Below are 11391 nucleotides of genomic sequence, written 5' to 3' on the forward strand. Positions count from 1 at the left end.
TGTAGCAGATGCGAGCTTCAACTGGAAGCCAGTGGAGTGTGCGGAGGAGCGGGGTGACGTGAGAGAACTTGGGAAGGTGAACAGAGGGGAGAGGTGCGCTTGTGAAGTTGGAAAACATTTTGTGTACGTTTTTTTCCCCGAATTGGTTTTAACTGCACTCTACTTTACTTACCTTAACAAAATAAGATGTATAGTTGAATATTTTAGAAATGAGTCGTCTCAATTCGCTTGCTGCTTGGCTGTATTGACGAAGGTTCCAGTGCCACTGGCAGTGGCTTCGGGAGCTGCTTGGGTTCGTCGGATCCGGAGCTGGAGAGGACAGTTTAGTCTGAGGTCATTTAAGGGCTTCGGGGACACTGGACATCGTTTTTCGGATGCATGCAGGGCACTTTCTGCCTATTGGATTATAAATAGTCAACTGTTGGTTTCAAGTAATGATGGGAAGTTCGGCTCTTTTCTGAGAGCCGGCTCTTTTGACTCGGCTCCCAAAGAAGAGCCGGCTCTTTCGACTCCCGAACGGCTCTTTATTTAGGATCTTTTGTAGCCTATATTTTACCTTAACTTTGAAAAAAAATCATGGTTTATGTGTTGAAAACCCTTTTGCTTTCAGTGTTTTTATGAGAGACCTTATAATGCCTAATTCTGTGCATTTATTCTGTGACAAAACCACTCTTACATTTGTTTATTTCAATTAAACTTTTTTATTGCACAAATTAACAATAAACTTCAAACAAATCCACAGAACAGAATCAAAACCAGAACCAAACTCCAGCAAACAGCATTAGTCCTCAGGGCAGGTTGGCATTCAGGAAGATCAGATGCCTCAGCTTGGATGGGCTGATAGGCCTGATACGATTTCGCCTCTCCGTGAGTATCTGCCCTGTTTTGGAGAAGATTCTCTCAGAAGGAACTGATGTGGCAACAATACATAGTCTCCCCTCCATCACCTTCACCAGGAGTGGAAAGACTGAGGCCTTGGCCTGCCACCAGCTCAGTGGGTCTTCTGCTCTCTGGATGAGGGGCTCCTCAAGGTAGCTCCTCACCTCCATTATAGCATCAGCTGTCGGATTTCTCCTTGAAGCATCTCCTGTAGCTCTGTCATCAAAAAGCCTCCAAACAGCAGAGGTTTGCTGCTCCTCCTCCACTTGGCCCTGTAATGGTGGAGCTGGCTGGCTGCTGGGGGTGCATTTTGCTGCTGCTGCTGCACTAATCCTCTGAAGAGCTTCATCAACAGCTCTACGATCACTGAAGGCAAGTTTTTTAAACCTTGGATCCAATAAGGTAGTTTCTGAAAGGACAGTGTTGTACTCCATCCGCAGAAATTTGCGGTCCATGGCTGAACAAAGAGCTGCAACTAATTCCTTCACTTTCTGCACAGTTACTGTCCATTGGTTCTCGGCTGTCACCAGCTGCAGACCTTTGCAAAGCAGGAGCATTTTCGAGGCTGTGACATAGCTGAAGGAGAGAAAACAGCAACTTTTAGAATTTAGTTTTTTAAAAGTATGTGGCATATTATACGTGATGCATTATACTGTATGTGTTGTGTTTGCAATGTATAATAGTGACTGAATAGTAGTAGAGAAAACAATGCTTCAATGGTTCTAGGTACCTGTCTGCACTTATCTCCACAGTCACCTCCTGGAATGGTTGCAGGACGGCGCAGACCTCTTTCACCAGCTCCCATTCCTCTTGGCTTAATGGCTCAATAGATGCGTTGATGAGGGCCAGGGTGGAGATGATGGCATCTTTTATTTCAAGCATTCGTTTCAACATATCAAATGTTGAGTTCCACCTGGTGGCACACTCTTGTTTGGGCCTCAGTTCAGGAATCCCCATTTGGCGCTGTGTGGACTTTAGCTTCTGTGCTGCTACTGTGCTTTTGTGGAAAAACTCCACAACAGCCTTCACCTTATCCACGGTTGTTTTGATCACCTTCAGAGCATCTCTAACCACCAGGTTTAGTGTATGCGCCAGACATGGGTGATGGGTCCACTTCAAAACTTTTATGGCTTTGGTGATGTTTGCAGCATTATCACTCACACAGCACACCACTTTGTCCTCTACTTGCCACTCTTTTGCCACTCTTAGTAGCTCCACTGCCAAGTTTTCTGCAGTGTGTCTGTCGGTGAACTCGAAGCAGTCCAGAAGGCAAGATGTCATCTTGTAATCTTCAATAAAGTGGCAAGTGACAGACATGAAAGAGCAGGTTGTTCTGGAGGTCCAGCAGTCAGTTGTCAGGCAAACTGATGGAGCTTTTGTCACCCTTTCTTGCCATAATGCACGTTCTGTGTCATATAGTTTTGGGATCATTGTTTGGGAAAGTGTTTTTCTACTGGGTAGAGTGTATGTGGGATTTAGGGCTTTGACAAAGTTTTTCATTCCTTTGTCCTCCACAATGGAAAAGGGTTGAAAATCAGAAGCTACCATTTTAGCCAACTCATCATCAATACTGTGCTGTTTGGCTGGGGTCATCAGTTTAGGTAAAAACTGACTTATTTTGCTTTGAGTTGCAGTAGGAGAGGTTATACTTGCACGCATGGGGATGGCAGTAGACGTTACAGCAGCTGTTGTTCTGGTATGAGACACACCAGGATCAGTAGATGGTGAGCTGGCTTGCCCTCTCTCCTCTAACTGCACTGTAGGATGGACAGTTCTTGTATGTCTATGCAGGTTTGTGGTGGAACCTGCTCTTATAGTGACCTTCGTTTTGCAGTGAAGGCACTCTGCTTTCTTGTTCCCAATATCTTTAAACTGCAGCCAGATGCTGCTTCGCTTTCTAGTGTCACTCATAGTTAAACGACACGACAATGCAAGACGCACACACGCTCCTCAGTCCGCTCTGTCTCTCTCTTCACTTGCAGTGGAGTCAAGTGGTGTGTCTGCCCCGCCCCCTCTCTGTTTACACATCCTTAATTCTCACGTGAATGCCGCATGCTGGTCGCCATGCTGGCCAATCATAACAGACCTCTGTGAAAGTGAAACCTAAGCAGCGAATGGGCAAAAAACTGGGAGCCGGCTCTCACTCGATGCGAGCCGGCTCTTCTGATTCACTACAAAGAGCCGGCTCTCAGAGCCGATGCTTGTGCGCATGACCCATCACTAGTTTCAAGGGCTTTCTACCGTGATAACTGTGGGGTTAGACTGTTTGTTTTTTATAGCTCCAACGGCGCCAACGAACATTTTCAGTTTAGCACCCGGGTTTAGGTTATCTTAAAATATTATTGTATTGTGTGTATTGCCAATTGTTTGCAAGTGGATCATTCATTATTCATTCTTTTTATATACACATTCTATCTGTAGGTAAGAACCCTGGTCTCTTTGGTTTTTCCTTAGCGAGTTTAGTCATACCAGGTTTATTATGTACTGAGTGGACCTTTTCACCATACTTTTACTCTATGGATTTATCTGAGCCTGTGGTGATAGGGTTACATCAACATTATAAATATGGTGGAAACTCCCACTAGTCCATGCCTCCACCAATCCAATGCTTTTAGATTATGGGAAGTAGTGAACAAGTGCACACTTCAGGAGAAAGGAGATATTATTGGGACACACTCAGATGCTCTGTTAATCAACCACATTGGTCTACCACAAGGCTTCCTTGGTTCAAACTGTCAGATTATTGTTATAATGTTGTTTGTAGTATATAGATAATGATGTTATTGATTATCAATGTTATGATATTGATTATGATGTAGAGTATTGTTATGATGTTGTTGGTAGTATATAGATAATGATGTTATTGATTACAAAAATGCGAGGGGTGTATTCAGTTTTGTGAGATACTGTATGTTAGAGCAGGAGTAGGGGGGGTAAAAGTTAGAGATCTGTTACCTGAGTCAAGATCAACAGGAGGGAGGGAGGGAGGGAGGGAGGGAGGGAGGGGGAGAGAGAGAGAGAGGTTAAATTAACATCAACAGACTAACATGCAGTCAACTGAATATCTTTTCATCACTGACTTCTAACCAGTGATGTCATCACAACCAGTAACCTTTTCCACTCTTCCACTTTTGGTCCGGCTCAGCTTGACCTCTGACCTCTGAAATGAATGATTTCAAAAACAGACAAAGCAAAGGTATTAAATTAGATATAAACTCATCTGCAAAGAGAGTTACACATTTCCATGGAAAGGGAATGTACACTAAATGACCAAAAGTATGTGGACACCTGCTTGTCAAACATCTCATTCCAAAGTCATGACCATTAGTATGAAGTTGGTCCCCCTTTGCTGCTATGACAGCCTCCACTGTTCAGAGAAGGCTTTCCACTAGATGTTGGAACATTGCTGCGGGGACCTGCTTCCATTCAGCCACAAGAGCATTAGTGAGGTAATGTTAAATATACATTGCTGCGTGGATTTTTTCCTTTGGACTGCCAGATGGTGAAGCGTGATTCATCACTCTAGAGAACGCGTTTTCAATGCTCCAGAGTCCAATGGCGGTGGGCTTTACACCACTCCAGCCAATGCTTGGCATTGTTCATGGTGATCTTTGGCTTTTGTTCGGTTGCTCAACCATGGAAACCCATTTCATGAAGCTCCCAACTAACAGTTCTTGTGCTGACGTTGCTTCCAGAGGCAGTCTGGAACTCGTAGTGAGTGTTGCAACCGAGGACAGACGGTTTTTACACGCTACCCTCTTCAGCACTCGGCGGTCCCGTTCTGTGAGCTTGTGTGGCCTACCACTTCACGCTGAGCCGTTGTTGCTCCTAGACGTTTCCCTTCACAATAACAGAACTTACAGTTGACCGAGGCAGCTCCAGCAGGGCAGACATTTTACTAAATTACTTGTTGGAAAGGTGGCATCCTGTGACGGTGCCACGTTGAAAGTCAATGAGGTCTTCAGTATGGGCCATTCTACTGCCAATGTTTGTCTATGGAGATTGCATGGCTGTGTGCTCGATTTTAAACACCTGTCAGGAAGGGGTCTGGCTGGAATAGAATCCACTAATTTGAAGGGGTGTCCACATACTTTTGTATCTATAGTGTGTGTACACACGTGTGTTGTTGCATCATACCATCGATAAGCCTATCTTCCCCATTTACATCATGAAAGGTCATGTTGATGTTCATTTAACCTCTCTCTCTCTCTCTCTCTCTCTCTCTCTCTCTCTCTCTCTCTCTCTCTCTCTCTCTCTCTCTCTCTCTCTCTCTCTCTCTCTCCCCCTCCTCAGATATCCAGGCTCAAAGCATCAGTCCACCAGGTAGGTAGAGTATAAATCTACAATAATTATAGCAGTTCAATATTAGTCTACTTTATTATCCCACATGGAGAAATTCATGTGTCCATACACACCATTCTAAAACCCAATAACAAGTACTGTTTTATGGCACTACTAATACTTGTCAACCACAAAGCATTACTGCTGTTAGAATAACAGAAGCCCTGTCATAATCTGTCCTCACCACTGTGTTTTCCTCTCTGCTGTTTACAGCTGAACAATCAGTCAGACTGGTGAATGGGACCACTTCCTGTTCTGGGAGAGTGGAAGTCTTCTCCAGAGGAGAGTGGTCAGGTCTATGTTCTATAGGGTGGAGCATGATGGATGCTAAGGTTGTGTGTAGAGAGCTGGGCTGTGGGAATGCTGTAGCTGCATCTAGAGGACCTCTGGTTAAAGAGAGAAGAGGAGGAGTCACACTATGGAGGAGATGCAGTGGAGATGAGTCTACTATTAGAGAGTGTGACATCATAGGAAGAGGACCTGGTTTCTGTTATGGTAGATATTATCATCATGTGATCTGTTCAGGTAAGACACTGGTAATATTGAGAGATTTGATTTGTACATTATACAATATTTGAATATATCATGTTTTATGTGTTTTTCATTTCATTTAAAGACAGGGAGAGATGTTAGATGTATTTAAACATTATATTTGTGTTTGTCATATTGGTTTATGGGAGATGTGCATGGGCAGATCATTGTAGTTCAGATGTTACTGAAGTGAAGCTGCCTGATGGATGTCCAGCTGTTTATTTTCTATAAAGTGAAGTGAACTTATTCCTGTCTCCTGCCTGCATTATTCCCAACCCTGTCCTGAGTGACTAAGAACCCATTTCTACCTCTTACAGTATCAGACATAGCAACCTACAATCTTTTATTCAACATATTTGTGTTTAGTCCTTGACAGTGTCATCAACCAAACTGATTGAATGTTCAACCAACTCTTTTTCTCCAGAGTCTGTGCAGCTTGTGGATGGAGCTGGCCTCTGCTCTGGGAGACTGGAGGTGAAATCCAATCAGTCCAATCAGTCCTGGGCCTCAGTGTGTGAAGCTGACTTTGACCAGCAGGATGCAGAGGTAGTCTGTGGGGAGCTTGGCTGTGGGGCTCCTGCAGCTCTACAGGGGGGGCTCTATGGAGAAGGTGAGGGTCAGACCTGGGATAAAGAGTTCCAGTGTAAAGGCAATGAGTCCCTTCTCCTGGACTGTGACACCTCAGACAGAAAAAACAACACCTGCCTACCTGGTAATGCTGTTGGACTCACCTGCTCAGGTAAGAAACAGTTTGTCACTCAATCAACATTGTTTCTCACCTGGAGTGAAGAATATGAGAGGCAATATATAGTGGGCTCCAAAATTACTGGCACCCCTGTCTGGCAATGCACAAACAATACTTACAGAAATATAAACAATATAATTATAGAGAGAAACTGAAAATACCAACATGTGAGAAATACTGTACTATATTAATGTTCCAGTGGAACCCACCAAAATCATTTATTGATTTAATTAAAAATCAATGTCCTCCAAATCAAGGTTTTCACAATTAATGGCACCCTTAAAGATTATAGTAAATAACATCTACCAAAATCAAACCAGGAATTAAATTCCACTTATTTAAGTTTATCTAAGTCTTAAGGAACTATATTGAGCCATTACATCACTTCCGGTTTCACTAGGGTATAAAAATTAGGTAACACGCATACAATATCCCACAGGCTCTTTTTAAGGTTTGCCAGAAGAAAGCCCTTTCTGACCCCAAGACACAGATGCAAGCGCTTGGAGTTTGCCAAATGTAATTTAAATTATGACTGGAAGAAGGTGCTCTGGTCAGATGAGACCAAAATTGAACGTTTTGGTCAGATACAGCATCGACATGTTTGGCGTCGAAACAGAGATGCATACAAGGAGAGTCACCTCATACCCACGGTGAAATATGGTGGTGGGTCAGTGATGTTTTGGGGCTGTTTTAATTCCAGGGGCACTGGATGGCATAATGAATTCCACCAAGTATCAGGGAATTTCGGCTGACATTCTGGTTTTCTCTGCCAGAAGGCTGGGACTTGGCAGTAGGTGGACTTTCCAACAAGACAATGACCCAAAACATACCTCAAGATCCACACAGAAATGGTTCTGTGACAAAAAATATATATGCTCTGCCATGGCCATCTCAGTCAGACCTCAATCCAATCCAATCGAAAATCTGTGGGCTGAGTTGAAGAGGGCAGTTGATAAGCGCAAACCCAAGAATGTGAAGGATCTTGAAAGGATCTGCATAGAGGAATGGTCCAAAATCCCTCCAAATATGTTCCTTAACCTTGTCAAAGATTACAGGAAAAGACTCCATGCTGTTATCCTTGCCAGAGGTGGTTGCACTAAGTACTAAATGAGGAGTGCCAATAATTATGAAACCTTGATTTAGGTGACTTTTATTTTGTATTAAATAATTATATGATTTTGGTTGGTTCCATTGAAACATGAATAAAGTACAGTATTGTTTATATTTTTTAAAGTATTGTTTGTGCAGTCAGGGGTGCCAGTAATTTTGGAGCCCACTGTAGATGTGTTTTAGTGAGAAAATAGTAAGATTACTGTCTCTCTCTCTTCTTTTCTCAGAGCCTGATGATGTGAGGCTGGTGGGAGGAGGCAGTCGCTGTGCTGGTGGAGTGAAGTGGTACTACCAGGGAAAGTGGAGGACTGTGGGAGCTGAAGACTGGAACAAGGCTATAGCTGCAGTAGTGTGTAGACAGCTGGGTTGTGGCTCCACTGTTTCAGTTCTACCTGGAAACACCACTAGAGGGATTGAAGTTGACTGTTCTGGGTCTGAGCATTCACTGAGGGAGTGTCGGAGAATGTATCTTCTCCTTCCTGGACTCACAGTGATCTGCTCAGGTAATAACAAGATACACTATATGGCCAAATGTATGTGGACATTAGTGGATTCGGCTATTTCAGCCATACCTGTTGCTGACAGGTGTATAGAATCGAGCACACAGCCATACAATCCATAGACCACCATTGGTAGTAGAATGGCCGAAGAGCTCAGTGACTTTCAACGTGGCATGTCTAGGAGCAACAGAGGCAACGTCTCTACTCACTGCAACTGTCACATGTCATGTTATTGTCATATCTAAATGAGGAAAGTAGTTGAGGAGCTACGTTTTCTTTTTCTCTCCTCTTGTTCCAGATGTCCTGCTTCAGCCTGATATCAACATGTGTTGTCTCAGTGACTGTAGGCCCACTACTCATGTTGCCCTGTGAGGGAGGGTGGCTAGCACTGTTACATGCTGATGTTATTGTCATATCTATAGGAAACTAGTTGAAGAGGTTTTTCTTGCTCTCTTTTATTGTTACAGATCTCCTGGTCCAGCCTGATATCTTCCTGACTGACTCAATGGGAGGGGTCTCCAGGGGCCACCAGGGGCCTGAAGTTTTTAGGGGCTACAACTTCACCATCACCTGCTCCACTCAGCCACAGTACCCAGGAGGCTCCTTCCTCCTCACGTTCACCAGCTCCAACAGAACCCAGACCCAGCCAGCTGTCAATCACTCTGCTGCCTTCCTCTTCCCTGCTGCAGATGACTCCCACCAAGGGAACTACAGCTGTGTTTATGACAATTATGTTTTCTCTCATAACTTCTCCTCTGAGAGTGAGCTCCTCACCCTCACCGTCACAGGTAACTGAACATGAACCAGACTTATAACTTTGTCATTGACAGATTTCCCACAGATCTATGTGATGATGACCAGTCCCCTCATCAAAGGTGTTTCTGTTTTCAGCCTCTCCTCTGCCAGCCTTCATCATCAGACACGTTGTAGTGCTGCTGATCCTACTGACAGCCATCACCACCATCTACCTGTACTACAAGGTAAAGACATTTACTCAGACGTTACAAGTCATTTAAATGTTTGTGTCTATGAGCAGGGTTCAGATTCTACATTGGTCTATATATGTGTTTAAGGTGTGTGATTAACCAGATGTGTATCTTTGACTTGTGTTGCACTATCTTGGGTTTGTTCTTCTGTACTGAGAATGAGGGACGCGCGCGCAGCAGAGAACGAGACACAGACACACACACACAGAGAGAACGAGAGACCGGGATTTTAATAATAGCTGAAAAGTTCAGAATTAGTTTATCTTTCTAGAACCTTGGAAGAAATCTAAAAAGAGTGACAGCAACCACCATGATTGCTTTTAGTTAGTTTTTTTGCAACCATGGTAACATGGGGTTTGGGTAACATGGGGTTTTGGTAACATGGGGTTTTGGTAACATGGGGCTTTCATTATTTTTAGAGAGTAGCTCAATTACGTCTGTTTTGTGTTCCAGAATGTATTGCTGCTTTTAGCTTTTGTCTTTATGTCTTTATCTTATTTAGTGTTTCTCTTAGATTCTTTATCTTGAAGTGTTTCCATTATTAGTACATGACTGACTCACTCACTCACTCTTGGTGCTGTGTCTCCCTAGACCACCAGGAGGCAGAAGAGAGTGAACAGGGTGAGCAGCATGGATCTTTATGTTGATGCCAATGCCATGGAGATGGTCTCTCTGAGCTCCAGAGCTGAAGCTGGACCGGGAGAGGAGAGAGCAGCCCAGGGGACTGAGTAGGAGTAGAATGATGCTGACCCTACATGCTGATCTTAGGTCAGTTTTGTGTTTTAAATCTATGGTCAGCAGTGGACTGGTGTTTATAATGTGGGGACAAACCTTAAGTGGTTCTAATTTTAATAACACAAGTTAAGAATTAGTTTATATTTTTATAACCTTGGAAGAAATCTAAAAGGAGTGATTGTAACCACTATTATTAATTTTTGTTTGTTTTGTACCACCATGGTACCGTGGGGTTTTGGGTAACATGGGGTTTTGGGTAACATGGGGTTTTGGGTAACATCTGGTTTTGGGTAACATGGGGTTTGGGTAACAAGGGGTTTGGGTAACATGGGGTTTTGGGTAACATGGGGTTTGGGTAACAAGGGGTTTGGGTAACATGGGGTTTTGGGTAACATGGGGTTTGGGTAACATGGGGTTTTGGGTAACATGGGGTTTTGGGTAACATGTGGTTTTAATTATTTTTAGAGAGTAGCTCAATTAGGTTTGTTTTGTGATCCAGAATGTATTGCTGCTTTTAGCTTTTGTCTTTATGTCTTTATCTTATTTAGTGTTTCTCTTAGATTCTTTATCTTGAAGTGTTTCCATTATTAGTCCATGTATTATTATAATCATCTGGTCATTCTTTGTATTTTGAAACATCTGAATAAAGGGGTCATTTTAGTTTGTTGGGGTTTGTTTTGTTGCTGTTGTTTACCTCTCATGATGTTATTGATTATACATTTTATGATATTGACTGATGTAGATTATTGTTATGTTGTTAGTAGTATAGAGATAATGATGTTATTCATTATAAATATTATGGTATTGATTATTATGTAGATTATTGTTATGATGTTTGTACTATATAGAGATATTTGTGTTATTCTCTTATGATCTGTGGGTTACAGAGAAAGTATAGTACTTAGTGCAGGTCTGATATACATTAAATTGTGAATATGCTGTGTGCAAATCAATCAATTAATCAAATTAAAGTAAATAAATATGGTAATATATATCAATGATCTCAAAGGTATTGTTGAGAAGTGTTTATTTCATATTTGTGATGTGAGTGCAGATTATGTTGATGTTATGTTATTTACCCTTTACAGATAAAGACCTGTTGCTCTCTAAACTGCCATGTAATCACTGAATGCTTTTAATAAACTCACAGGCTGTCAGTCTTGTATGATTTCTCTCTTGGAAAGACTACAACATACAGTATGAATTAACTGAGATCAGTCTTGTGTGATTTCTCTCTTGGAAAGACTACAACATACAGTATGAATTAACTGAGATCAGTCTTGTGTGATTTCTCTCTTGGAAAGACTACAACATACAGTATGAATTAACTGAGATCAGTCTTGTGTGATTTCTCTCTTGGAAAGACTACAACATACAGTATGAATTAACTGAGATCAGTCTTGTGTGATTTCCAACCAAGTTTTTCACACATATGATAATGATAGTAGATAGCTGGATGGAAGCAGTGTAGAAAAAGTAACCAACTGTCATACTTGAGTAAAAGAAAAGACACCTTAATAGAAAATGACTCAAGTAAAAGTGAAAGTCACCCAGTAAAACATTT

General features: G+C 42.4%; 2 protein-coding genes across 2 annotated transcripts; one reads left to right on the forward strand and one right to left on the reverse strand.

Moving 5' to 3' along the window:
- Positions 1–688: 688 nt before the first annotated feature.
- On the reverse strand, positions 689–3025 carry LOC311126080 (E3 SUMO-protein ligase ZBED1-like). The gene is made up of 2 exons (XM_084200103.1): positions 1610–3025; positions 689–1455 (listed from the first exon to the last, which is right to left on the reverse strand). The coding sequence occupies exons 1-2, from the start codon at positions 2788–2790 to the stop codon at positions 789–791; spliced, it is 1848 nt and encodes a 615-aa protein (XP_084056229.1). The 5' UTR covers positions 2791–3025; the 3' UTR covers positions 689–788.
- Positions 3026–8030: 5005 nt separating this feature from the next.
- Positions 8031–10732, forward strand: LOC311126077 (uncharacterized protein; the record flags this gene model as incomplete). Its single annotated transcript, XM_084200102.1, has 4 exons — positions 8031–8109; positions 8574–8894; positions 8998–9086; positions 10715–10732. Exons 1-4 carry the CDS (start codon positions 8070–8072, stop codon positions 10730–10732), a joined length of 468 nt encoding a protein of 155 aa, XP_084056228.1. The 5' UTR covers positions 8031–8069.
- Between the last annotated feature and the right edge of the window lie 659 nt (positions 10733–11391).

Source organism: Coregonus lavaretus (assembly GCF_964263955.1).
Source record: "Coregonus lavaretus genome assembly, contig: HAP1_SCAFFOLD_2820, whole genome shotgun sequence".
Classification (NCBI taxonomy): Eukaryota; Metazoa; Chordata; class Actinopteri; order Salmoniformes; family Salmonidae; genus Coregonus; species Coregonus lavaretus.

Excerpts from the sequence above, each read along its gene's own strand:
- LOC311126080 (XM_084200103.1), bottom strand. The coding sequence starts at position 2,790 with ATGAGTGACACTAGAAAGCGAAGCAGCATCTGGCTGCAGTTTAAAGAT. Across the intron at positions 1,456-1,609 it reads GTGGAGATAAGTGCAGACAG|CTATGTCACAGCCTCGAAAA; the intron begins GTACCTAGAACC and ends TCTCTCCTTCAG.